Source organism: Rousettus aegyptiacus, unplaced genomic scaffold (assembly GCF_014176215.1).
Source record: "Rousettus aegyptiacus isolate mRouAeg1 unplaced genomic scaffold, mRouAeg1.p scaffold_m13_p_3, whole genome shotgun sequence".
NCBI classification, from domain to species: Eukaryota; Metazoa; Chordata; class Mammalia; order Chiroptera; family Pteropodidae; genus Rousettus; species Rousettus aegyptiacus.
Genome location: NW_023416306.1, coordinates 58,879,870 through 58,906,941, shown reverse-complemented (window position 1 = coordinate 58,906,941; position 27,072 = coordinate 58,879,870). Strand labels below are relative to the sequence as shown.

Genomic DNA, 27,072 nt, shown 5'->3' with positions numbered 1-27,072 from the left:
ATTTAAAACTCAATAGATGGGTTAATCAGCACATAGACAAAGTTTTTGAAAATTGGTAAAATGAAAGACAACACAAATAAAGAGAAGAAAAATAGTAACAATATATGAATTAGAATGGAATGAAAAACCCAGAAAGCATCTAATAGAAATTATTCGAGTACAGATTTGAGAAAATTTGGTGGGAGGTGAGAGGAGGAAGAGAATATTCAAAATACAATGACTAAAGATTGAAAACTGATGAAAAGTATGAGTTAACAGATTAAGAAAGTTATCAAAAATTGCAAACAGAATAAATAAAACTAAACTCACACTTAGAAACATAGGAAAACTGCAGGACACCAGAGAAAAAGAGACGATTTTAAAATCAACCAGCTAGCAAAGAAAAATCAATTAAAAAATTTCAGAATGGTCCCACAAAGGAAAAACAGATGTAGCTCATCTCAACTTCCTTTTCCTTGGCTCTCAAATCACTAACCCCGTAGAACACAGGGCTACAGTTGTTGGAAATTTTATTTCTTGCTTCTTTAGAGGTATTTACACTCATAGTTTGTTCTTTTTAGGAAGAACTCATACCATCCCTACTTCTAACAAGACATATTTATAAATATTAGGAGCCACCTTGTTCTTGAGTCAAACTAAGCTCTTACAGACAAGAGCTATAAAGGAAACTATCCCAAGAGCTCAAGCAGTACTAGGAGACGTATGAATTGTGACCAGCTAAAGAGGAAAATCTTTGTTGAACCCAAGGGGTGTTCAACAAAGAACTCAAAAGGGTCATTCTAATGAATAAAGAAAGATAAGCAAGCCTCTGGTAAAGGATACCCTAAACCTGTACTAACAAGATGTTAAAAAAAAAAAAACTGAAAATGTTTAAATGGAGTTGTTTTTTTTTTTTTTTTTAACATACCTCTCTCAGCAATCAATGGAAAAAGTGGGTAGAGATCAGTAAGAACATAGAATATTTGAAAAGCGCTATGAAAATACTTGATCTAGTAGACATTTATGAAACACTCCACCCAATATTGACAAGACGCACATTCTTTTCAAATGCTATGGAATTTTTACCAAGATAAAACCACATGCTGGACCATAAATGATTCTTAGTAAAATTTAAAATATATAAATCATGCAGAGTATCTTCTATGACCAAGTATAATTAAATTAGAAATCATTACCAGAAAGCTGTCTGGAAATTTTTCAAATGTTTGAAATTAAAGAACCTAGTTTTAAGTACTTTTTTTCTCAATGAAGACTCTAAGAGAAATTAGAAAATATTTTGAACTCGCAAAAAATTAAACCACAACATTTCAAAATGTGTGAGGTATGAAAGCAGTGCTATATGGGCATCTACAGCATTCTATTCTTATATTAGAAAAGAAGAAAGATCTACAATGATTTAAGCTTCCAACTTAAAAAAATAAAAACAAAAAAAAGACAGATCAAGCTGCTCACTTTTTTATTATGTGTATTGACCATTTGGATGTGCTCTTCTATGAAATAACTATTCGAGCATTTTACTCGTATTTCTATTGGGTTGCATTTCCTTTTCTTATTTATTCATAGGAATTCTTCATATATTCTGAATGCTAGTCCTTTGCTGGACATATGTACTGCAATGTCCTTTTTCACTCTGAAAGTTAACTTTTAATTTACTTAATAGTATCTTTCAATGAACAGAAGTTCTTGATTTTAATATAGTGCAGTTTGTCAATTTTTAATTTATAGTTAGTCCTCCTTAAATCTGGTTTAAGAAACCTTTGCGTACTGTAAAAACAAAAAGATGTTCTATGTTTCCTTCTAAATGCTTTACTACTTTATCCTTCACATTTAGGTCTGCAGCCCATCTACAATTGACCTTTGCATACAGTATAACATAAAATATTCTACTAATTATAATTGTTTTTTAAAAATCGAAGTTCTTGGGGCTTGAAGAATACAGTTGTATCATCTAATATTTTGGTTGTTTCCAGTTTTTCATAATTAAAAACAATGCTGTAGTGAACATCCTTGTATATGTGCCTATATGCAAGATTGCTGTAGTGTTTTTAACTAGAGGTATAATTACTGGGTCTTTGAGTACATACTTACAAAAAAACAAAATATTTCAACATAAAAAGAAGTATGGAGAATAGTATAAGCAACATTAATATACCAACCATCTACAGAGTTAAAAACACTAACATTCATAACTTTTATTTTTGTGAAAAAAATAAAATGATCTTTAAGTAGTAGTACCCCATATAATATTACATTTCTTCCCTCTCCAGAAATTATCAGTATCTTTAATTTTGTATGTATATTTCTGTTTCATGTTTTAATACTATATGTGTTTGTATAGCTACATATAATTATATTTTTTGTGAATATGTGTGTAAATATGTGCACATACATATATATCTACAAAAATACAGTACTGTTCTATGATTAAAAATACTATATCTTTCCAGAATATATTATAGCATATATACTATAATTCAACTTCCTTCCTTTAACTCAACTTTTATTTTTAAAGCATTTCCCTTTTCATAAACGTAGATCTAATTTATTCATGTTAAGTGCCATATAGTATCTCATTATATTAATATACCACACTGAACTTACATCAACTATTAATGGTCATTTAGATTGTTTCTAATTCTTCACTATTACAAAAATACCACAATATCCTTATTAATATATCTTAGTTCGCTTTATTTAAAATATTTCTAAGAATCTATTTGAGTGAAATTTTTCTCTCAAGCACTTGTATATTCTCTAGATAGAATTACAAATATTGAGAAAAGATATCACTAAATTAAATGCTTTTTTACATTTGAAGATAATTTTGCCTACAACATTTCTACATTGATAATATGATAGTATATTTCTTATGAACATTAAGAAGCAACTGATCTACACTGAAAACAAACTATTCTGAAATCTGAAGTAGTTTTTAGAATAAGTAAATAATTTGTATTACTTGCTTATATCATTCAAAATAAATTTTTATATTTATATGTGGTCATTAGCATTCAATTCAGAAGTTCAAACTCAACATCCTTAACAAAATTATTTTCTCTAAAGAAAAAATGTGTTAAGATAAACCGAGTTATTTGGTGTAACGAAACACACTAAATACAAGAAAGTAACTCTGATAACGTTTTAAAGAAAAATCAGAAGATTATTCGATACTTAAAATTTACTATGTAATTCCTTAAGCAAATACTGTTATCCTTTAAGTAATTTAAAACATATACATATAGTGCCACAGACGTATGAAAACAAATGAAGACAGCAATTAAATTAATAATACTATATGAATGGCGTTAGGATCCAAATGTTTATATGCCCCTAAAATTCATGTTGAAATTCTAAGCCCCAAAGATAGGAGGTGGAACCTTTCAGAGGTGCTTAGCTTATGAGGATGGAGCTTTCATGAATAAAATTAGTGTCCTTATAAGAGACCCCAGAGAGCTCCATTGCCTTACTTGTCATTTAATGATAAGACAAGATATCTGTAAGCTGGAATAAGGTCCTCACCTGATCATGAGGGCACCCTGATCTCAGACTTCCAGCATTCAGAACTGTGAAAAATAAATTTCTGTTGTTCATAAGTTATCCAGTCTGTGTTATTTTATTATAGTGGCCTGAACAGACTAAGAGATATGACATCAAATATAAATACTATATATATATATATATATATATATATATATATATTAAATTGCTTTTAGTTACATTTAAAACTATATATGTGTATGAACATATATATATATACATGTGTATACATATATATATAGTTTTAAATGTAACAAAAAGCAATTTAAGGTAGTGACATCAAGTTAATCTCAAGAGTTAAAAAATAAAACTTCAAAATATGTTTTCCATTTACACCAATAAAATATCTGCCAATGGATACAAAATGTTCTTTTTCTTAGCCCACGATCTTGTTAACTATACACCAAAGCACAATGACAAAATATAACAGCTCAAAAGTGGAAACAACCCAATTATCAATCAATAGATAAATAGATAAACAAAATGTAATTTTTATATACAATGTAAAATTGTTCCATCTTAAAAAGGAAAAACATTCTAGCACATGCTACAACACAGAAAAACCTTGAAAATATTATTACAAATTAAATAAACCAGACACAAAAAGAAAACTATTGTACGATTCCACTTATATAAGGTACCTAGAAAAGGCATATTCATAGACACAGAAAGGAGAAAGAGACAAAGGCTGAGAGAAAAGAGAATGAGAAGCTACTATTAATGGCTTCAGTTTGAGAAGATGAAAAAGTTCTGGAGACTGATGGTGGTACCAGTAGTAAAACAATGTGAATATATTTAATGGCACTGAACTATACACCTAAAAATGGTTACAATGGGAAATTTTAGGTTATGTATATTTTACCACGATTAAAAACATACAACTCTGACAATTTAGATTGATTATACAGCAAACAAAAGTATAAACCATTTCTGTATTTTAGTCAGATAGAATAGTAGGAAAGATGGAGGGGGGTACAGAATGGAAAGAATGAGGAAAACACAAACATGGAAAGGTATGGAAGAGTTTTATCTTCATATTAATCAAAGTTTATAGTTATATATTTGTATGCTTATTGATTATTATTTGTGTTCTCCAGTAACCTGAAGCCCTGTGAGGCCTGGAGCCATATGTGTTTTGCTCGATATTTTACTTCCAAAACCCAGCATAGTTATTGAATTAGTGAATGAAAGCACAAACAATACAAAGGGTCCCACAGATTTAGTTATATGTAACTAGTATTTTAAATCTCCATAATTTAAAAGGCTTTTTAACATATAGCATTTACTTAGCTATAATGTTTACTTGCTTCCAGGCCTCAGTACATTGACAGTATATTGAATGAATTCTTAATGCCTATCTATGGTTCTTAAGTTCATCATATTCTGAAGAATTCTAGAGACGGAAAAGAGGGATATATGGGGCATTTACTTAGCTATAATGTTTACTTGCTTCCAGGCCTCAGTACATTGACAGTATATTGAATGAATTCTTAATGCCTATCTATGGTTCTTAAGTTCATCATATTCTGAAGAATTCTAGAGACGGAAAAGAGGGATATACGGGACCCTCAGTTTTGGGGCTCTAACTCAGCAATAAATTAGGTTTTATGCTAATCTTGTTCTGAAACTTCTCACTCCTACTGAGGAACACTTAATAGATGAGTTTACTTATTAAAGCTTTAATCTTACTAGATGAAATTCTTGTCCTGGTTCTCAATCATAAAGTAACTGAGATTCAAAACCTGTTGTCACATAGCCTTGAAATCCATTGCCTTTCAATGGACCTTGATAACTTGTACAACTCCTGATTACATTAATATCCCAGAACTTAAATTCTCCTTTGCACTTGAGCTTATAGCTTGTGCTGTTCCATGTTGTACTGATTTCTCAAGGACAAATATCTTTAAATTTTCATCTTATTAATTCATCTCATTAACTTTTACATGTAGACCATATAGACTGTCAAAGCTATACAAAATAATATCTGGAATAACTGTATATTCACATGCAAAAGAATAAAGTTGACTTACTTCACAGCATTAAAAAATAGCTAAAAATGAACCAAAGATATAAATATGAGTTAAAACTATAAAACAGAAGAAAACATGAGAGTAAATCTTTATGACCTTGGAATTGGCAATGGCTAAATAGATGTGACACCAAAAGCATAAACAGCAAAAGAAAAAATATAAAAACTAGATTTCACTAAAATTAAAAACTTTTGTATATCGAAGGATACTATCATGAAAAGAAAGACACAAGCTACAGAATGGAAGAAAATATTTGCAAATACCTAATAAAAAGAACATGCAAATCAATACCACAATGAGATATCACTTCACACTCACTGAGATGGGCATAATTTATTTACAAGAAGAAAAAGAGAAGAGGAAAGAGAGGGAGGGAGGAAGGGAAGGAGGGACAAGGGAAGGGAAGGAGGGTGGGAGGGAGGAAGGGAGGGAGGGAGGGAGAGAAAGAGAGAGAGAGAAAGAGAAGGAAAGAAAAAATAATAATAACAATTGTTGACAAGGATGTGGGGAAAGTGGAACCTTTCTTTCATAGATTGCTGGTGGGAATGTAAAATGATACAGCCACTATGAAAACAGTTTGGCAGTTCCTCAAAAAGTTAAATACAGACTTACCACATAACCCAGAAATTCTGCTCAAACAAGCGCTTATACACAATTGTTCATATAATAGCACAATTTACAATGGCCAAAAAGTAGAAGAAACTCAAATGTCCATCAATGAATACATAAATTGTGGTAATACACACAATATTATTTAGCTGCAAAAAGGAATGAAGTACTGATACATACTACAATATGGATGAAGCTTGAAAACATTATGCTAAGTGAAAGAAGCCAGACACAAAAGGTCACACTTTGTATGATTCTGTTTATATGAAATATTCAGAATAGGTAAATCCATAGGGGAGAGAGCAGATTAGTGGTTCCAAGGTGCTGGAAATGGAGAGATGGGGAGTAATTTTTTAGTGGGTATGGAGTCTCTTTGGGGGCCGATAAAAATGCTTTGGATTAGATAAAGATCATGGCTACCCAATACTGTAAATGCACTAAATGCCACTGAATTGTAAGCTTTAAAATGAAACTATTATGTAATTTGTACAGTATTGCTATCAAAAATATATTTATTTTCAAAATATGTCAGGATTAGCAGACATTTTTTTTTCCTAAAAATTTTATTTCCAACTCATGTTGGAGAAATGCAGTTCCTAAAATTTTCACTTTTATATATGAAAAAAATCCTTGCTTAAGAAGATAAGGAGTCTTGCTTTGAAGAAGTGAAAATGCAGCTGAACTTTTCTACCGTAATATTTTTATTTTAGTTCCTTAAGCAATTATTATTCAATTTTATAAAACGGTCTTTGAAATTATGGCCTATATATATTTAACATTTAACCCAAAAGAAAAAAAGTACTACATTCTGAGCTATGCCATTGATTTATACAGCTTGTTTACTTTTCGTCATTAAAGAAAAATTATCAAAGATCACTGAAATAAAGAAGACTTTAACTAGTTATGATATATGGGCTAAAATGCCTAGCTTCTACAAAATAAAATTGAAGTTTTTAATTATGAATTCTAAACCCTTAACCACTGACCTCAACTCTAACCACCTTCATTGACAAATTCATTAACCAGGATTCTCAGCATCAAGTAGGGAAAAATCAGTAATTCTTTGTGAATATTTTACATTCTTACACTTATTTTCAGTTAAGAAACAAAAGTGAAGCAGAAATATAAGCTATTCAAGTGTGTTATATAAAAAATTTAGATTTTAAGAGCAATGGAAAGATAATTCTATTTCAACAGTGGGGAGAGATGCTCAGATGTGTATTTTCAAAGATCCCTGAAGCAATGGGGAAAAGTGGATCCAAGGGGATAATAGCGGATGTAGGGAGGTGTGTTTACAAGTTTATTCTAGTTGGTAATTTGGATAAGGAAACTGATAATAAGAAAGAAACGGACCTATTCTAGAGATAATTGTGATGTAGAATCATTAAGACATGGTGTAGACTGTTAGAAGGAGGTCAGATAGAGGGAAAAATCTGTTATAACCCCTTAGTTTTCTATTTTGAGCAAATGAACAATCATAATGCCATTTTCCCTACTTTATGCTAGTACTATTCCTTTACTATTGATCTTACTACACTTTTGCCTGGTTTTCCTGCTGTGCTGTGAAGTTCTAATGAAAAGTGTGGCATATGATTTCTCTTTGTTTCTCTGTGCCGAGCAGAGTGCCCAGGTGCAAAATTTTATATAGGTGACAAATTAGGATACAAAGACCAAAATTACGTACCCAATGCAAACTCCTGGTTTATTTAGCCAAGGATATAGAAAACATATAATAAATGGCAGCATAACTTCCTTTCTCTTCTAGGGTTCCCAGCAAGGACATGCTGGATGCTCTATAAGAAATGCTTGGACCTGATATGGACCTGATTCCTTTTTAATAGTTTTATATCATTAGTCAGAAAGGATTTACAGAAATGCTTTTATAGTTTACAGTCATGCTACCCTGAACAAGTACAATCCCATCTGATCTTGGAAGCTAAGCAGGGTCAGGCCTGGTTAGCACTTGGATGGGAGACCACCTAGGAAGACCAGGTGCTGTAGATGTAAAAGGCAATCTATGAGGTCAATCAAGGGTTGGCTCACCTGAAAAAAATTTAAAAATTAAATATGGATAAATTAATTAAGAGACATGCCATATTCATAGAATAGAAGACTCAACATAGTTAATGTGTCAGTTCTCTCCAAACCGATCTATAAATTTAACACAATTTCAATCAAGATTTCTACATGACTTTGGTAGCTGTAGTTATTTTTCTTTTTTTTTTTTTTTTTTTTTTACCTATTTTTGTAGCTAAGACTTATATGAAAAAACAAAGGGACTAGAAAAGCCATAATGACTTTGAAAAAGAATAAAGCTGTCTGACTCACACTAAGTTTAAGACTTCTTAGAAAGCTATAGTAATTAAGACAGTGTGGTATTCACAAAAGCTTAGGTATTCAGATTAATGGAAGAAAATAAAGTCTTGGAATAGACCCACAGAAATATAGTCAGTTGACATTTGACAGTTACAAAGGCAATTTATTGGAGAAAGGAGTCTTTTCAAAAATGATGTTGATACTATTGAACATAAATTTGCAAAAGACATAAACTTTAACCTTTTACTCATAACTTGTACAAATATTAGCTCAACATGAATCACAGAGCTAAATATAAAACTTTTAGAAGGAAACATGGAATAAAATACTTCTGAGAGCAGATCTGGAAAATACTTATTAGATATGACATCAAAGCCATGATCTAAAAAAAAATTATAAATTGGACTTCAAAATCAAAACTTTTATCATGCAAAAGACATTGTTAAGAGAATAAAAAGGTAATCTATAGAGTGAGAGAAAATACTTGCAAATAACACATTGGATTAAGAATTTGTATAAAGACTTTATAGAAAATAATTATTGTTTAATTGGTTTACTAACCAATCAATTATTTTAATGGAAAAACGATTTGAAGACATTCATCAAAGAAGATATAAAAACAGCAAATAAGCATGTAAAAAATTATTAATACCATTCACCTTCGGAAAATGCAAATTAATAACACAATGGGATAGCAATGCACACCTACTGAAATGGTCTAAAAAAATGACAACGGTAAGTGCTGCCAAGGATGTGGAGCAACCTGACTCACATGCAGTCCTGGTGGAAACGAAAAATACTATATCCACTCTGGAAAATAGTTTGGCAGCTTCTCACTTAGTTATACATACGACCTAATAATGCAACTCCTAGGTATTTACCTTAAAAAATCAAAAAGTTATGCTCATATGAAAACATGCATACAGCAGTTCTATTTATAATTGCAAAAAAATAAAGGTGCAAAAGTTCTTCAGGGATGAATAAACAAACTGTGGCACATTGCTACAACAGAAGACCACTTAGCAATTAAAAGGAACAAATTGAATGAACCAGCACTGAATAAATCTCAAAGGCATTTTGCCAAGTAAAAGAAACCAGTCTCAAAATGTTAAAGCTTGTATGATCCCATGCATATGACATTCTGAAAAAAAGGCAAAGCTATAGCAAGAAAGAACAATTCAGTGGCTGGCAAGTATTAGGGATAGTAGAGGATATGACTATAAAGGGGCAGAACAAGAAAATGTTTTGAGTTAATGGAACTAATTTGTATCTTGATAGTGGAACTAATTTATATCTAGATTGATGATAGATAATAGATAGATGATAGAGATATAGATGTAACATTGTACGTGTTATAACTCATAAAACTATATGCTAAAAACTCAATGTCCTATATATAATTTTTTTTTAGGCGGGGCAACCCTTGGTTGACTTCAAAGATTGTAAGGAACTTGTCGGTTTACAATTCCTTTTAAAAAAATTTTTATGCCTACAGCACCAATCCCTTATTTTTTGTTTTTTTTACGTCTATATCACCTGGTCTTCCTAGGTGGTCTCCCATCCAAGTACTAACCAGGCCCAACCCTGCTTAGCTTCGGAGATCAGACGGGATTGGGCTTGTTCAAGGTGGCATAGTCATAGACATATAAATTTTTTAAAGTAAAAATCTGTCATTAATAAACAAACTTCAATGAATAAAAGATTGATATTTTTTAAGCCTTACTGTTTCACCATGATATTTTTAGTTCTATTTTTAACATATTTCATTAGAACATTTAATACAGAACATGTTTCCAAGGAAGCTTCTTCCTAGAGTAGAAAGTGTGATGTTCTCATTTCATTCACCTCGTGGAGTGTCTGTCACACAGTAGCTCAAACACAGTTGTTAACTGATAAATGTTTCACAAAATAACTCTCCCTCCAAAAATATTATTATATGGTTTAAAGTTTATATCAATTATTTAGCATTTTTTAAGGTTATCAACCCAAACTTCACTATCTTTAACTGAATTAAAAATTATCTTTATGAATGGCTATCACATTAATAAATTTAAACAGATTTCAGGGGTCAGGGAGTACCACATCTTTAGTAATGGCTCTTAGCATTTAATTTAAAGTACATGTATACACACACACTGCTAAGTAAACAGACCAGGATTCTAACGGATCCCTAACTCTCTTAAAAGGCTTTATAACTTTTTTTTTAGTTCAATTTCGTTAATGAATTTAAAAAATCCCCATTTAGCTAATCTCTCTTGATATTTTTTGTGTAAATTAGATGTTGCAATTAGATTAGTTCTTCTCACCTAACTCACTTTGTCCAAAATTAACTTTTGTTTATGTAGATAAAAGAATGTTAAAGATTATCAAAGTATTGATAGGTATTACAACATGGATAAACCTTATGAAAACATTATGCCAATCGAAAGAAGCTAGTCACAAAGGAACACATATTGTATAATTTCATTTAAAGAAAATGTCTAGAATAGGCAAAATTTATAGACACAGAATTGTAGTTACCTAGGACTGAAAATGGTAGGTGGAAGGATTGGAAGGTGCAGTTAATTGGTGTCAGGTGTGAGAGGTTTTGATGAAAGATGAAAATGTTCTAAAATTCATTGTGATGATGGATGCACAACTCTTCAAATATACTAAAAGCTATTGAATTGTTCACTTCATATGGTGAATTATATGGCTTGTGACTTATATCTTAAGAAAGCTATTAAAATTATCAGGGAATACTTCTGGGACAAATCCATAAAATAATTTTCAAGATATGAGAGTTTATTACCAGCATCAAACATTTACCACTAATAGAGTGTAGTACACTTTAAGAGGTAAATTAACATGATCATTTCCTCATAAGTTTATCATTGCATGCAAAAGGTGGTACTCTAAAGTTACATGTATTATCATATAGCATGTAGAATATAACTTTGATTTATAGCTAAGAAAGTTTAATGATATTTAATTACATTATACTACATAATACTAAATTCTAATAAATAAAAGATATTCGGCCTTTCAAAAAATTACATGGTGTGAGTGTCAAAAATTAACTCTACATGAAGAAATAGTTAAGTAGAAAAAGAGGCTAATTATGTTGGTCTATCTCCTATTTGTTTCAAAAAAAGTGCTTGCTTTTTAGCAAGATAAATATAATAGCCCGTAAATTATAAGATCAATGAAGCAAACTGTATGTTTTCTAAAATATGGGTATCCTTCATCAAGTTTTATACTTAGGGCAGCTAAAAGATCTATGCGGAGGGATCAGCATTAAGCCCAAAGGACAGGCAGTGCACAGCAAGAAAGAAAGCAATTCCCTCGTGCCTTTTGCAGGTCACTACCAAGGACCATGTTAGCAGATCCATACCAGACCGTTAACAGGCAGTTCTGCTGCTACCAGTAATTAGCTTGGACAGCTCTGGCTCCAAGAGTAGCAGCAAGGCTACACCATAATGAGCTCAGCTGGGATTAGCAGGACAGGGCAGGGAACCAAGAGAGCGCAGGCATTCTGCATTGCGTATGTATCTAGGAGATCAAACAAGGATGGCTGGCTAGGTTATCCCCTCTCCACCTCATTCCAAAACTGAAGCACGGCAGTGTCTAAAATACAAGCTAATGAAGAACGACACCTCCAACAGATGAGAGCCACATTAATTAACACAATCCCTAGATCATATTATACAGTTTCAGCTAGAGCTAGCAAATGTGCAACTTGTTATAGCATTATAAATATATGTTTTAAAAGCTAGTCCTTTTTTTCTTTAATTTTATTGGCAAAAAAAAAAAGATTATTTCATTTCCAAATTTTATAAGATAATTCTCTCATAGCCTTTAAGCCACAAAAAATTTCTCCCAAATGTTTATCTAAGTCCATATTGTTAAAAAAGAAACTCACTTCTGAATTATTAGCTCCTGGTTTTCCCTTCTGAAATAGGCCAGTTCATTCCATACAGCATCAGAATCTTCTTGTTGAAGTTGTTGGGGATCTGCTCTCTTTATTTTTCTGATTTCATTCCTATATTTAAAATGAAATTGCTTTCTTCCTTAACATGTTCAAAGTATAATAAAAATTCATTTACATATTCCCTAAAATTAAAAAATATCTATGCTCAAAATTCTAATTCAAGATCATTACTTACGGAATGAATTTCCTAAAACCTAAGTACATAGAAATTAAAATCTTATAATTTCCTAACAAGCTAAGCTGCTACTGCGGAAGGCAAGCTTAAGCAGATACATGATATTCCATTTCTCTCATTCATTCTACTAGTATTAAATTATACAGTATAGGACTGTCAGAGTTTCTAAAAAAGACTATAAGCAACCAACTCATCTAGAATTTGCTACCAACTAATATGAATGTGATATATTTGTTCTATATTAAAACAAGCTATCAGGATGAATACATCAGAAAGTAGTTTTCATAGTTCTAGTGAATACTAAAAAGTTAGGTGAGTGTAGTGTAAATACAGGACAAACTGTTTTATCACTGCTTTACTGACAAGTGATATGAAACATTTTCCAATCTTCAGTGAAAAAAATTAGATGTGACAATTACCTACAAAACATGCCAAACGCCCTTTATGTTTTCATTCTCTGTACATAAAACACACTCTTCATTTTTATTTTATAAAAGTGCTGTACTGGCCAAATTAGAAACAGTATTCCTCTATAGAACAGACCGAGGTGTATCATCAACACTGCCCTAAAGGATCCATCTCAAAAGATGAGAGGGTGGTAGATTTTCTGTACTCATTCAGTCCTTTGCCCTCTGCTGATACTGTTAACAGGGGAGCCACTTATGACTAACCAAGATCTGAACACCTGTTCAAAAGCAATTGAACTGAGACCACCAATTCATTCAGACAAGCTGCAGAATAAACTGGTGGATAGTAAAGATTTTCAAATTGCATACTAGGTTGAAATATTTTTAAGATTTCTAACTATATATGTGAATTTTAATATTTCTCTAGTCTTTCAATTAAAACTTAGTTTTTGAGTTATAAAAATTGTAACACCAGTATTTATCCAAAGTAGTTTTCCAATCAGATGACTGTTAACTATTTTTGCTTTAAGTTATATACTTTTATTAAGCTACTCTACTGATATAAAAATGTATACAAGAATTTATAATTACTTATGCTAATGATTTCTGCAAATGATAGGAAAATCTATAGTTACTGCTAGCATCCTTCTGTTTTCACTTATTATATCCTCTCTTTAAAAATTCACAATAAAGATTTGACTACCAAATAATTTCTTTAAAATCAAACAAAAGCCATTAAAACACCTATATGACGCTACTTCATTCCATTTAATATTTAGGAGAATGCCTTTATGAGCTATGTAACTCACGTGCCACTGGCTTCTTCCCACTGTTTTAATTGCTCTTTTACTGCTCTGTAGTTGGTCTGTAACATCTGTAGCCTTTCCTTGCGTTTTTCATGGGCATCTCTTAGCTCATCATTTTCTTGGCTCTGTAGAACACAAAAAACCAAGAACAGAAGTTTGAAGAAAGTATTAGTGCTATGGTACAGATAAAGGTTACTCATCTAAATATGAAATTTGGAAGAAAATAGAATGTAAATATGGATGAATTTATAAAACTTATTTAATTTAAAAAGAAAAGGGAAAATTCCTAAAGTCACAGAATAGGTTTCCTTGATAAATTCAATTCACTCACTGCATTTTCTTTAAAGCTGCTTAAGTAATTTCAAATTTTTGCTATCAAATTACTTTCCTTTCCCTGTTATTAATTAGTATACATACAAATATTTATGAGCCACAAGGATTTGTCCATACATAAAGCATGATTATTTTGTTAGTTATACATACATATATAATTTGTATAAGTGACTAGGAAGACCAATTCTTCAGCCCATGTATTTATGATGAGTTTGTTATAAGGCACAAGGATTACATAGGAGGAAGAAAATCAGCTTGGACCTGTTAAGAATAGCATAGTTTAAGCCTTTTTGGGTTGTACCATGAAGAACTAAAATGGGAGAGCCAGGCTTAGTACTCTTAAAAAAGTAATGGAATATAGACAGTCCAAACATTACTAGGTTAAACAATTATAGTCAGTGACTTCTGAATATTGTAAATAGAGCACATGAGATAAATCTTAATTTTTTGATACAACCACAAAATGAACTTACAAAGGCCAAATTTTCAGTTGAGAGGCTGTATTATATTACTTACGAACTGTGTTTCTTAAAGTTAAATAAGTAACTTCTTGAGTTTTATACCCTTGAGAATTTCAAATTTGTGTTTTAAACTTTTTCATATTTCTGTATGAAGGAATTTGTATTTTATTTAGTGGGGAAAACAGGTACTCTCTAATAGTATAGCAAAGTAAGCTGAGTAGGCACATGGCAGTCAGAAAGATCTGAATCCCATTCTTTAAGCATTCTCTTGTTAGCTGCATAATCTTAACAGTATTTAAATTAATTCAATTTCTTTTTCTGTAAAATATAAAAAAGGACACAGAGATTTAAATTATGATGACTAAATTAAATGAGCTAACTTATAGGTACTGTCCTTGCCTTATAGAGCAAATCAGCTTCCTTCCCATCTCTCTTCCCAGGTATTAACACTAATGCCCTTATCATTTATGAGCCAAATTCACTGTTTCCTTGACCATCTATCTCTCATATCAACAGTGAGGTAATACTTCACAGAGTATGCATTATTGTACTACAATTCTACCTGTCTCAACAGTATGGGTATTTTGTCTACTTTAAATATATGTCTAGTAGGAAAACTTAATTCTCTTAAATAGTTATTAGGAAGGATTTGAGCCCTATGCACACCAAGTGGTCTATATGTCATATGGAATGGAAGTACTTGATAAAAAAGCATGAGAATAACATCACTTGACAGGAACAAGAATAAATGTTATCCTAAAGAGTTTCGGAAGACAAATCACAGTCAATGAAAACTTGCTAAAAACGTAGCATGGTTTAATATCATGGTTAAAAATTCAGTATACTGAATTCAATTTTGTTCATTTCAATAGAAGAACCATATATTAAGAGCCTATTACATGCAGGGTGTTAAGTGCCAATGAGTTCAAGTCTCGCAACTCAATGTTGCTAAGTTTTACTTTGACACAGTTACTTAAATTCAGTGTGTTTCAGTAGCTCTATATTCAGAATTGAAGCTATTTTTATCTTTTCTTCTAGGACATAAAGAATGACCTTGAGTTCCCCAAATTGTTGTTAAAAAATCCAAATATCATTTCACTTCTTTGAACAATAAGCTTTCTAATCTTAAGTACGTGAAATAAACAAATAATTCAAATTAGCCAAATAGAAAACTGGTATTTAATGTTGATGTCATCTCATAAATAAACGTAAGTTACTTAGGAATGTTTATTAGGAATTTAAACAAGATGTATTATAAATTAACTAATAAAATAATTTAATTATAAGAAATTTACAGATATTAGAAAAGATTCACATCAAAACATGATTTTAAAATAAACTTATTTTACTTTGTTAAAATTTCAAAAATAGCCTCTTGTAACCATTCTTCATTGAATCAAATCCTTCCCCATAAACTGTTATTTTACAATGAATTCCTTAAAAATTATTACATATAAATCCAGTGTTTTTGAATCATTGAAAGTCTGTGTTAGAGTCCCTAGAAACTCTGAGTAAACAGAACCTAAAAGATTGTCCAAAAGGTAAAAATTAAGAGAATGGGATAGCAAATTTTTTCTATTATCCTTCACAATAATCTTCTGTTGAATTAATGGAATGAATTGAGTTTCTTATTGTTAGTACTGTTATTATTTTAGCATTTTTCTGTTCTGCCTCAGCTACCATTAATCACTGAATTTATGCCCAATGTTTTCCTTAATCGACTATATTGTGCTTTTAATCCAAAGATTAAAACTCAATACAAATTTTCTGAGTCCTGTATTTCTAAGGCACCCAACTCCGAGTTGCGGACTCCTATGGTCTATGGCTTGTTAGGGACATGGCCACACAGCAGGAGGTGAGTGGTGAGCAAACAAAAATTTCATCTGTATTTGCAGCTGCTCCCCAGCGCTAGCATCACTGCTTCAGCTGCACCTCAGATCAGGCACTAGATTCTCAAAGCAGCATTGGTCCCTGGTACCAAAAAGGTTGGGAACTGCTGCATTTCACTTATAATATGCCAGGCTCTGTAGCAGGCATAGTACTTAATCAAAGCACTTGATATGGCCACTTCTAATTCCTAAAACTTTAGTGTAATATATTGAAAATTAGAGAACAGTTTGGCTTTCCTATAGTATTTAAATAAGTTGCTCCTTCCATTAAGTAGGGATTATAAGAAAATAGTTTATAGATAATCTTTGCTTTAATTTTATATGCTTTATAATTCATTATACATAACTCTATACATAATTCTTATTAAATTATTAAAACTTAAACTATTAAAAATAAAACCAAACTACAGGTTATTTGATAAATTAATTTAATAGAAATAATGTATAATAATGATTATTTTTAAATGAAGCTTCATCATTGATTTATGCTTTATAATGCTGATAACCAACTGTAAAACATGGGTTAAGTTGGTCTGAGACTACTCTCCTTTTGACCTATTTTAGAAATAGATAGTAAAATTTTACATAAATAAAAATATAAGAAGGATAATTATATATAGTTTAAAGAAAAATGTTTTTTTCCCTATTTTACTGCAAGAACAGATGTTGGCTGAAGTCTTTAGTCAAAAGTTGGATATCTCAAAAGAAATGTTTAAAAAGAACAGTCAAAATACTTGTTTGTAATATTCTAACAAACATAAGTTAACTGTAGTTTGTACTATAATTTTTTAAGTACTACTTTGCCTAAGTTGAAACGATAGTACTTCATTTGGAAAATATTAGCCCCCAAAGTTCTTACAACAAAACCAAGTGTAAGGACTTAAAAATACTTTTAATTTCATTAATTACTACATTTTCCTAAGGGGCCACAGAAAAATATCCCACGGGCAGGGACTGAATTATGTCATTTATTAGACCATTCAATAAAACATTTAGTGAGTAACTTCTATGTAGTTTGCAATTAAACTAGCTAAGCTAGAGGCTCTAATTTCTGTGTACAAATAAGTCTAAATGACTAAAACATTAGAAAATATGAAAGTTGTGTCAATTGACTTTCCAAAATCATATTTGCAATTCTACTTTTGAGTTCATAATAATAGAAATGAAAAAAGATTATATGAAAAGAATTTTACTCTGAAAATAAACTTGAGGCCTCATGCAAGAGACCTTTTGTTAGGTAAAAGGAATGAGCAAATAAATTAGTATAATTCTGAGACTCTGAAATAAGAAATTCAAGAGGTGAAAGAGACTAGATCTAAAAATGTCTGAATGGCTCTACTCCTACCTGCCAAAAAGAAGGGATTATCAAAGACTCACAGACTCTGTGTGCAAATGAGTGTAAATCCTCTACTACTAAATGGAATACATGATGGGTAATTTTATGTGTCAACTTGACTGCTGCCCCGATATTTGGTTAATCATTATTTCTGGGTGTATCTAGAAGTGCGTTTCTGTATGAAACAAACTATTAAACTAGCGGACTGAAAAAGCAGTTTGCGGTCCCCAATGTGAAGTGAAGGGCTTCATCTAATCCACCAAAGACTTAAATAGAATAAAAAGCTGCATGAGAAAAAATTCTTTCTTTCTGCCTGACCGTCATTAAGCTTGGATATAGGTCTCCTACCTTCACATTCATACTTGGATTGGGACTGGAACTTACACCATCAGCTCTCCTGGTTCTCATGCCTTGGAATTGAAACTGGACCTTTACCATTGGCTCTCCTGCCTAAAGACTGCAGATCTTGGACTTCTCAGAGTACATAAAGGCATGAGCCAATTCCTTATAGTAAACCAGTCCCAATCTCTCAATCTCTCTCTCTCTGTCTCTGTTTTTCTCTTTATATATATTCTGAATATATATGTGTATATTATATATAATATGTATTATATATGTGTGTATATATGCATGTACATTGCATACTTATATACATATATATTCTGAAATATATATGCGTGCATTATATATATGTAAGTATATATATGTGCATGCATATATGTACACATACATATATAATATATATTATATATAATATACACATATATATTTCAGAATAATAATGTCCCAGTAGGAAAGATTAAAGGGTTATAGCCGATTGCTTCTGTTACTAGGAGAACCAAGGCTAATATAGAATAGAAGCCTTGGTATGTGAATTTCAGGAACTATGAAAAAGTAGGAAGATGATAGACTGGCTTCCTAAACATGCCCATAAAATCCTGTACGTACCCCAATGTTTACGCTAATACATCTTCTTAACTAGAGAAAGGGTCTTAAATGATAGAAACTCATCTTTTCTCCTATTGTACAAGGGACTAGCATAATGCCTGGCTAATTGCATTGCTCAATAAATTATGGAGTAAACAAATAAATGAACAAATAACTCCAAGTGTATAAATTTCAAGTAGGCTAACTGCTAGCAAGCTGAGGCCATCTGATTATTTCATTTTTAACAGAAACAATAGATGATAATTTTCTTTTTTTAGGACTAATAGTTTAATTCTGAATAAATATAAATTAACACTTAATGTTTAGTGAAGAGAAAGAAAAAATATTAATTGTAGCTTATAGTTAACTATATCTCTAAACCATATTTGGTTCCAGGGCACACATAATGTAAATCAAACTTTTTTCTAAGAATAATCTATATTATATGACAAAGAATCTGAGCATTAATGCATTAGATTCTAATCATGTATAAATTGAGCTTGTCATAGAACGTCATAAAATTATTTGAGATTCAATTAAATGGCTAAATCTCAAATAGTACAGGCCTTTGGGTATTTGTGAATGAAGAATGACAGATTAGCATATTAAATTCACAGAAAAAATAAAAACCCTCAATATGGTCACATAAAATTGGTTTGATATCCAAAACTTCTGCGAAAGAGAATTCAGAGTATGACTTTGAAAGTATAAACTCCCAAAGACTGACCAAAAAAGTCTATTTTTCTTAAACACTGGAAGAACGCTGATTCAAATGTCATGTATTCTGAGACGAATTCAATTAAAATAAAAATAATAATGTATATATATTTGCTATTTTAAGTATGTAATTTTGCTAAAAAGGACAATTTTAAGTGACCTGAGCTAGGTTAGTATAGTTTTTAACTCACTCGTCCTTTTATATATTTATTATATATATAAAAAATTCTCTTTCACTTGCCGTAGTTCTATTTTTTGTCTCTGAGAAACTGTAACAAATTTCTAATATAAAGCCAAAACATTCCCAAATCATTTTAAAGGGGTAGTTTTCAAGTAGCAAACATGTATTACTTTATGATCCTCAGAAATCTTAAAACAATACCAACCAATCGTACATTTTTATACACGTAATTAAAATCAGGAAAGATAAATGATAAGCAGTCATTTGTGAAATGAATGTTTACTTTGGTATATTTTTACCTATGCAAGGTTATTACTAAAGAAATGATTTAATGTTCACCTTTAGTTGTAGTGCCTTCTCTAAGTTTTCAATCTTTCTTTCAGCTTTTTTCAACTTATTTAGCTCCTCTGTGTCTGTGAAAGAGCTCTTTGGGGACAAAGACCTTGAACGTTTTACAGGTGGTTCCTCGAGAATAAAACAAGGACATGGTTGAACTAGTTGGAACACTGGATTATGAAAGACATGCAAAATTAAAGAACAAGTAATTTTGAATACTAATAATGAATTATAAAAAAAATCCTGCATGGAATACCAGAGAAATAACAAGCGGAATTACCACAGTGCTACCGCTAAAGGTTTCTCTGTGACTCGTTAATGAGAATATTCATTTACATTTACATTGTTTCTTTCAGAATAATGATGTCCCATTAGGGAAGACTAAAGGGTTATAGACTCAGAAATGCAAGAAACCTCATTACAAAGGAGGGGATAGAGGCTGGTCTAATTGCTCTATAAGGGTCCAAGGTTACACTTGATAGGACAACGAGAAACAAGAGGGAAAGGATTTTTTTCCCTTTGAAATAGTTTAACACACTGTGAAGTTGAAGGAACAATATGCTTGAGGAATATAAATACAACAGACAGTAGATCTTATACCATAATGACCATATGGTCATTAACTATAATGTGGCTAACTAGAGACAAGAATGTGTGTTTATATTATGTACAGCTTCATATACCAATCTGGAGAAGGAATGTGTGAAAGCAACTATTAAGCTGGGCAACATATTGTTCATACTTACTGCACGTCCTTATGAAAAAGCAAGAATTTTGTTCAAAATATCCCTCCTGTTTTCTTGACTTTTGTTAAAAGCAATGAAACATCAAAGCAGTATATTTTTAAACTTCAGCAATACAGCAAGCAACCAAATTAGGCCCTATAAGGTTTTCTCTCAATTTTAGGAATGTTTTATTTCATTTAAATAAAGCTCAGAGATGTGAAACTACTCCAAAATGGCAAGAAACATTTCATGCATTTATGTTTAAATATATACATACATACATACAGCTCATTTTTCTGAAAATTACTAATATTAGAGGCAATAAATAAAAGTACCACAGAAACATGGGTTTAATTTTAAATGCTTTCTTTACTAAAATAGTTTGTTCTACTTAGGAAAAAAAAAGGAAAGAACCAAAAACAATTATATGGAAAACATGGTTTTCTACTTTTAAAAACATTATTTTCTACTGCTGAAGTAACAAATGTGAGAAAATATATCTAAAACTCTTTACTTTCAGGAAAATTTCAATTTACCTAGAAATAAGATATTTATAAGGTGATATTATGAAATTTTTATATTAGTCAATGTTCATAGACTTTTTTGTGGCATAACAGGAATATGTATTATAAAAGCTGAGACATTAATAAACAACAAACATAATATAAAAAATGTGCTTATTTTTCACTACAGCTATGCCTTTAAATCTGAAAATATACAAATATACATATTAATGTTAAACTCTATTTAAAAGTATATTTTCCACATGGGTAGTATTAAAATATCATGTCTGAATGAAAAACATTAAGATACATTTTTCTTCTAATTAAAATTAGAATATTAAGTTAATGACAAATGTCAATTAAAAATTTTCCTTATATTAATTTACCAATAGTTAAATAGATGAAGGATACTTTCCAAAACTTTTTAATATAAAAATGTTAATTTACTGCAAAACAGGTATAATACTATTAATATATTTCAATAATTAAATCAGGAATATATTATTCAGTCTTTTATAAAAGGAAAACTCTACTCCCAACAATTATTGTATTGAACATTTGGCACATAATATTTTTTAAAAGCTACCAGAAATAAAAGCAGAAAAGTAAATGCTGCTGTTCGTTTTTAACTTTATTGCTTGCCTTGCCAGTCTCATCCTGACGAACTCACAAAATGATAAAATATCCCTACCTTTTGTTTCCCTTCAGCACTTGTCAAGATGCTCTTTTCTGAGAAAACCTTGTTGGTAGATCTGTTCTCTGACAGTTTTTCATTTGCTGTTTTCAGTTTCTCCTGTAAATACTCAATTTCGGACTTCTGTGAGATCATTAAGTTTTCTAAACTTGATAAAGATGGCCGCTGAGATACCTATTAAAAAAAAGTATATATTCAAATACATTTTCCTTATATTATTTACACACATATGCAAATATCTATATATAATATTACATTATATGTCATAAGTATTCAGAGAAAGAAAACTTCATTTCAATAATAAGTTGTAAATCAGCATTAGCTAAACCTACATCATCCTACTAGAATGGCATTTTTTAATAAATAACAAAGAGTCTGTATAAATATTTTCATGAATAATACTGTCATACAGATTTTCAAGAGAAAAAATTTAAAGCATGGTTGCATAATACACACACTGACCTATAAATTAATTATTTCAAATTTATGATTACACGCAAATGTATTTCCTCAGAAAATACTCAATCTACCTTCTGATCAAGAGTTACGCAATACTTCTGAAAATAAACCTGGGGAAAGGAAACCAATAGCACTATATGTCTAATTAGCTTTTAATGTATCACAATTTAAAAACAACAACTCAAAGAACTCTGATATTTTAAAAAGTCAAACAGTTCACAGTATTCTCTCTTGAAACATATTCCTATGTCAGATAAATTGCTAACAGTAAGCACCATATTTTAACAACAGAAATCACAGGAAAATAAGCTTGTAGGAAACCTGCTCATGAAAATTAGCATTCTGCAAAATTATACTACCAACTTGCCCGAATTAAAATCCATGTATATATACTATTTCAAATTAACCATTTTATTTACAAAAAAAAAGCAAAATAACTAAAGCATAGTGATAAATAAAAGTAAATTCTTATGATTCTAATATTATCAATATGGATCTAGTAGCCCTGAAAAGTTTCATTTAAAATTTAGAAAGCCTATACTTTCTAAATGATAGTCTTACAAACTATGAGAAAAATATATATGTTTAACCTTTCTGAACCAACACAACAATGGGAAATATTTTCCTTTTCTGGTTTGACTACTTTTTTTTAGGAAATAGCCAAAATTTTCCTAATTCCAGTCTATAATTTTTATAATAAGGATCACCTCTGACTTACACTATCATACTTTCCTCATATACAAATCATCTGGTTTCCCAACCATTATTATCCATTACTACTATTTTCCTCAGAGTATCGTTAATATTGTACTGTTACCACACTTGCAATGTAGGAAAAACTTATTTCATTACTTTTGATTTGAACATCAAATTAAAATACTTCAAGCACTTTTCTTCCAAATTCCATTAAAGGATTCTGCCCTAATCTTTCTTCCTCCTTTTAATCACTGTACAGCTTTGATTTTTTAATATTTTCTTCCTATTTTGTAAGCAAATGTATGTTTATAAATATTTCCTGTGATAGGGCTGTCAATCTAAACGATTTTCAAAGACTATAACTCCCCTGTCCAGGTTTCATTAAATAAAATTATGAAGAATATGTAAAACATCCCATCATTTGCCAAAGAAATTTTAAACAGATTGTTCAACGTCAAACAAAAATTTAATGTGGAACAGGAAAATCATAACATTAGTTTAATGGTATATCCAGTAAGCAGTCCTGAGTTCTTTAATAAGTGAGTTTTCTGTCATCATTGGATTACAATGCAATAGGTAAGAACGGAAAACATGAATATTAGGTCAAGAACCTGCAATGACTAAATAATGTAAATATTCGTTAAGACATTCTAAATGTTCCAACAGTGGATATGGTCATTATAATAATAAAAGATTTAGTATTCAGGCAGCATTCCTTCAAAAGACCTCAATAACCAATAACAGAAATTCAAATTTAAAAAAAAATAATATGCAGGTTAGTAACACAAATTCATATAGGAGTCAGGAAGATAATATTAAAAAATAAGTAAAATGAGTTGTGTTTAGTTTATTTTAAAATCACTGCTTTAGAATTTGTTCAACGAAGACACTCTATATGTATTAAACAGAGATATATTATTCACTTTTCTACAAGGAAACTGACTCATGCTCCTAGTTTTTTGTAAATGTGGTCTTTTCTTTTTTTTATCATTTTTGCTAGAGATATATGCACAATAAATATTTCACATTTCTCTCAATATGACCATTTTTAAAAGCATAAGTGAAATAAAATGTCAAATGGACACAGCCTCACTTTGAGTGAGTAGGAAGGTATTTGTGGCAGTAGTTAGTTACACAGCTCCAGTCATTCTTTTCATAGAGGAATGTGCCACTACCGCCAGAACTACTGACTTTTCGAAAGAAGCGAGAAATTCAGATTTCTACAGGAAATCTAATTTTAAAATACTAGCCAGACTTATGGCTCCTGTATTTTGAGAATTTGGTGGAGGGAGTATATAATAAGCTGCTACAAATTTCCTAGGGAAATTTTGAAATATGCATCAAAGCACATGAAAATGTATCAAGCCTTTGACTTAGCATTCTAATCATGCTGAGGGTTGATACAGAAAGATATACATGATAAACTGTTAAGTGAGAAAAGCAAGTTCCAAAAGAATATAGTATAGCATATAGAAATATGTTTTGCTAAATGTGCACAGGAAAAAATCTAAATGATATAGTGGTATTTCTGAATGGAGGGATTACATGTGAATTATTTTCTTCATACTTATCTGTATTTCCTTAACTTTTTACAATGAATGTCACTAAATAATTTTTAAAATGTAATATTTTTCTGCAAATAAAAGAAATTAAAGTTTAATATAAAAATTAGTATAGATAGTGGAAATATAAATCAATCTCTCCATAATTCCATCTCTCAGAGTTCACTAATAATAAGTTTAAGATATATTACCTGAACTTTAAAGGAAAATCATTGTAATTCTGCCCTTTAATCTGCTTTTTTTTTATAGACCTTATTTTTTCAAACTGTCATACTTACAGAAAAACTGAGGAGGTACTATGGAGAGTTCTCTTATACTTCTTACTCCCACCCACCCAATTTCCTCTATTATGCAAATCTAAAATTAATATGGTACAATGTTACAATTAATGAACCAATATTCATACATTATTTTTAACTGAAGTTGACACTTTATTCAAATGTCCATAGTTTTCCCCTAATATCCTTTTCAGTTCCAGAATTTGATCCACGATACATTACATTTAGCTGTCATGTCAAGCAACTCTTGGCTGTGACAGTTTCTCAGCAGTTTTCTTGTTTTCGATGAAAGTGACAATTTTGAGGCATACTATTCGGGCATATTGTAGGATGTCTCCACTGTTGGAATTTGTCTATGTTTTTCTCATGATTAGAGTGGGCTTATGTGTTTTGGGGAGGAAGATCACAGAAATGCCATTTTTATCATATCAAGGAAACACACTAACAACATGATTTGACTGTTGATGTTGACCATAATCACCAAGTTAAAATGTTTATCAGATTACTCCACTGTAAAGTTACTCCTTTCACACATAGTCAACTAATGGTGCTTTTTAACTTACTATATATATTATGTATAATGATATATACAAGGATGCATGTATATCATCATATATCTTTACTTAGCCGCTTTTAAGTGCTGTTTTACAGGCTTAGGAAAATCAAGACAACTAATCACCCTGTCTGTGGAAGTTTATTCTATCTATTGCCCTTAAAATCCTAAAATCTTTGAAAAGTTCACTTTTCTTGCTAAGAGTAATTTATAAATAAACTTTTTCCTCTAATATAAAAAATCCTTGTGCCCCTTTTCAGTTTACGGTCTTCGAAGATGATATGGTACTAGATCATAGTAAATCTGATACAAAATGATCAGTGGAGTGTATGTCCAAATGCCTCTAATTGGAACTAATCTTTTTAAATTGACCATTATTAATACATAATTTCTTTTTCCCATTGATGCACAGAGGTACTTTTGATTAAAAAAAAAAAAAAACCATCGAAGATATAGAGTAGAAGGGGAAGGAATAGGAGAAGACTTTAAGTGACATGCTAATTACTATTAAGATATATATATGTATATAATATTTAGTCATGTTGCATTAAATTCAAGCAACATTGTATGGCATTATTACAGCGGAGGCTGAGGGAATATTGCCTAATAAACAGAATTTTTTTTCACAGCTATAACAGTTGCACAGAATTGTAATTTCAATGGCTTTATCTTATTAGTAAGTTTTCATTAAATATATGAATGTTTCCTACTATATTAAAATAATAATAATTAGCATTTAATGAAAAATTACTGAATTCCCAGATCTAGGTAAACATTTCACATATATTATCACACTTATTTTAGAAATTTATAAATTCCAGACCCATCGACACATACACAATACAGTTTATTGCAAAATAAAAATATTTAAAAAGAACATGATGCCTCAGCAAAAAAATTGTTCTCCAAAAATAATCTCACTGAAAATTAAGTATACATTAAACATACGTGTGTGCTTAAAATCTGTAATGTTTGTGTATATAAAATATCTAACACATACATCTGATATGCATCAGAGAAAATGACATCTTGAATAACTTTTCTCTGAAAAATCAACTGAAATCCTCTTGGAAGAAGACAGAACGCAAAAAAAATGTAAAAATACACATATATTTTATTACAGAGTATATATATAATTTCCTTTTTATGAAATGCCTGAATCTCTTCAAAAACTTGATATTTTATTTAAAATTGATTTTAGAAAAGGAGAAATATATCATCAATTTATAAAACAATCAACGAATCATCCATAACCTGAAAATAGATGGCTTTAAAAATAACCATATATTCTTTTTTAAAAAAGCAAAAGAAAAATAATATCAAATCAGCATGATATTATAAATCAAAATAGTCTATAATCACGAAGTTCACAAACGGAACATTATATACCAGCTTAAACTCACATCTCCCTTTTAGACTACTAAACTGAGTAATAAATGTCTAATATCAAATTAAATGTCTCATATCAATTAAATATCTAGTCATGTTGCTCTTAAACAAATGTAAATATTTTCATTTCTTCCATACACTCACTTTTAACCCAAATACCCTCAGATTGCATTTAAATATCAC

General features: G+C 30.5%; 1 protein-coding gene and 2 pseudogenes across 11 annotated transcripts in view; 1 reads left to right on the top strand and 2 right to left on the bottom strand.

The window, feature by feature from the left end:
• Nucleotides 1-27,072, bottom strand: part of CNTLN (centlein) — a 250,801-nt gene that overhangs the window by 102,603 nt on the left and 121,126 nt on the right. For 10 of the 11 annotated variants that reach the window (XM_036238532.1, XM_036238539.1, XM_036238541.1 and 7 more), the window contains 4 exons: nucleotides 21,950-22,126; nucleotides 20,034-20,159; nucleotides 13,854-13,975; nucleotides 12,394-12,513 (listed from right to left, as the gene is read on the bottom strand). In XM_036238532.1, coding sequence (XP_036094425.1) covers nucleotides 12,394-12,513; nucleotides 13,854-13,975; nucleotides 20,034-20,159; nucleotides 21,950-22,126 — 545 coding nt within the window. The remainder of the gene's footprint in view (nucleotides 1-12,393; nucleotides 12,514-13,853; nucleotides 13,976-20,033; nucleotides 20,160-21,949; nucleotides 22,127-27,072) is intronic. The other variant, XM_036238538.1, reaches the window with a different exon arrangement.
• On the top strand, nucleotides 8,062-8,180 carry LOC118601337 (annotated as a pseudogene).
• Nucleotides 10,017-10,135, bottom strand: LOC118601229 (annotated as a pseudogene).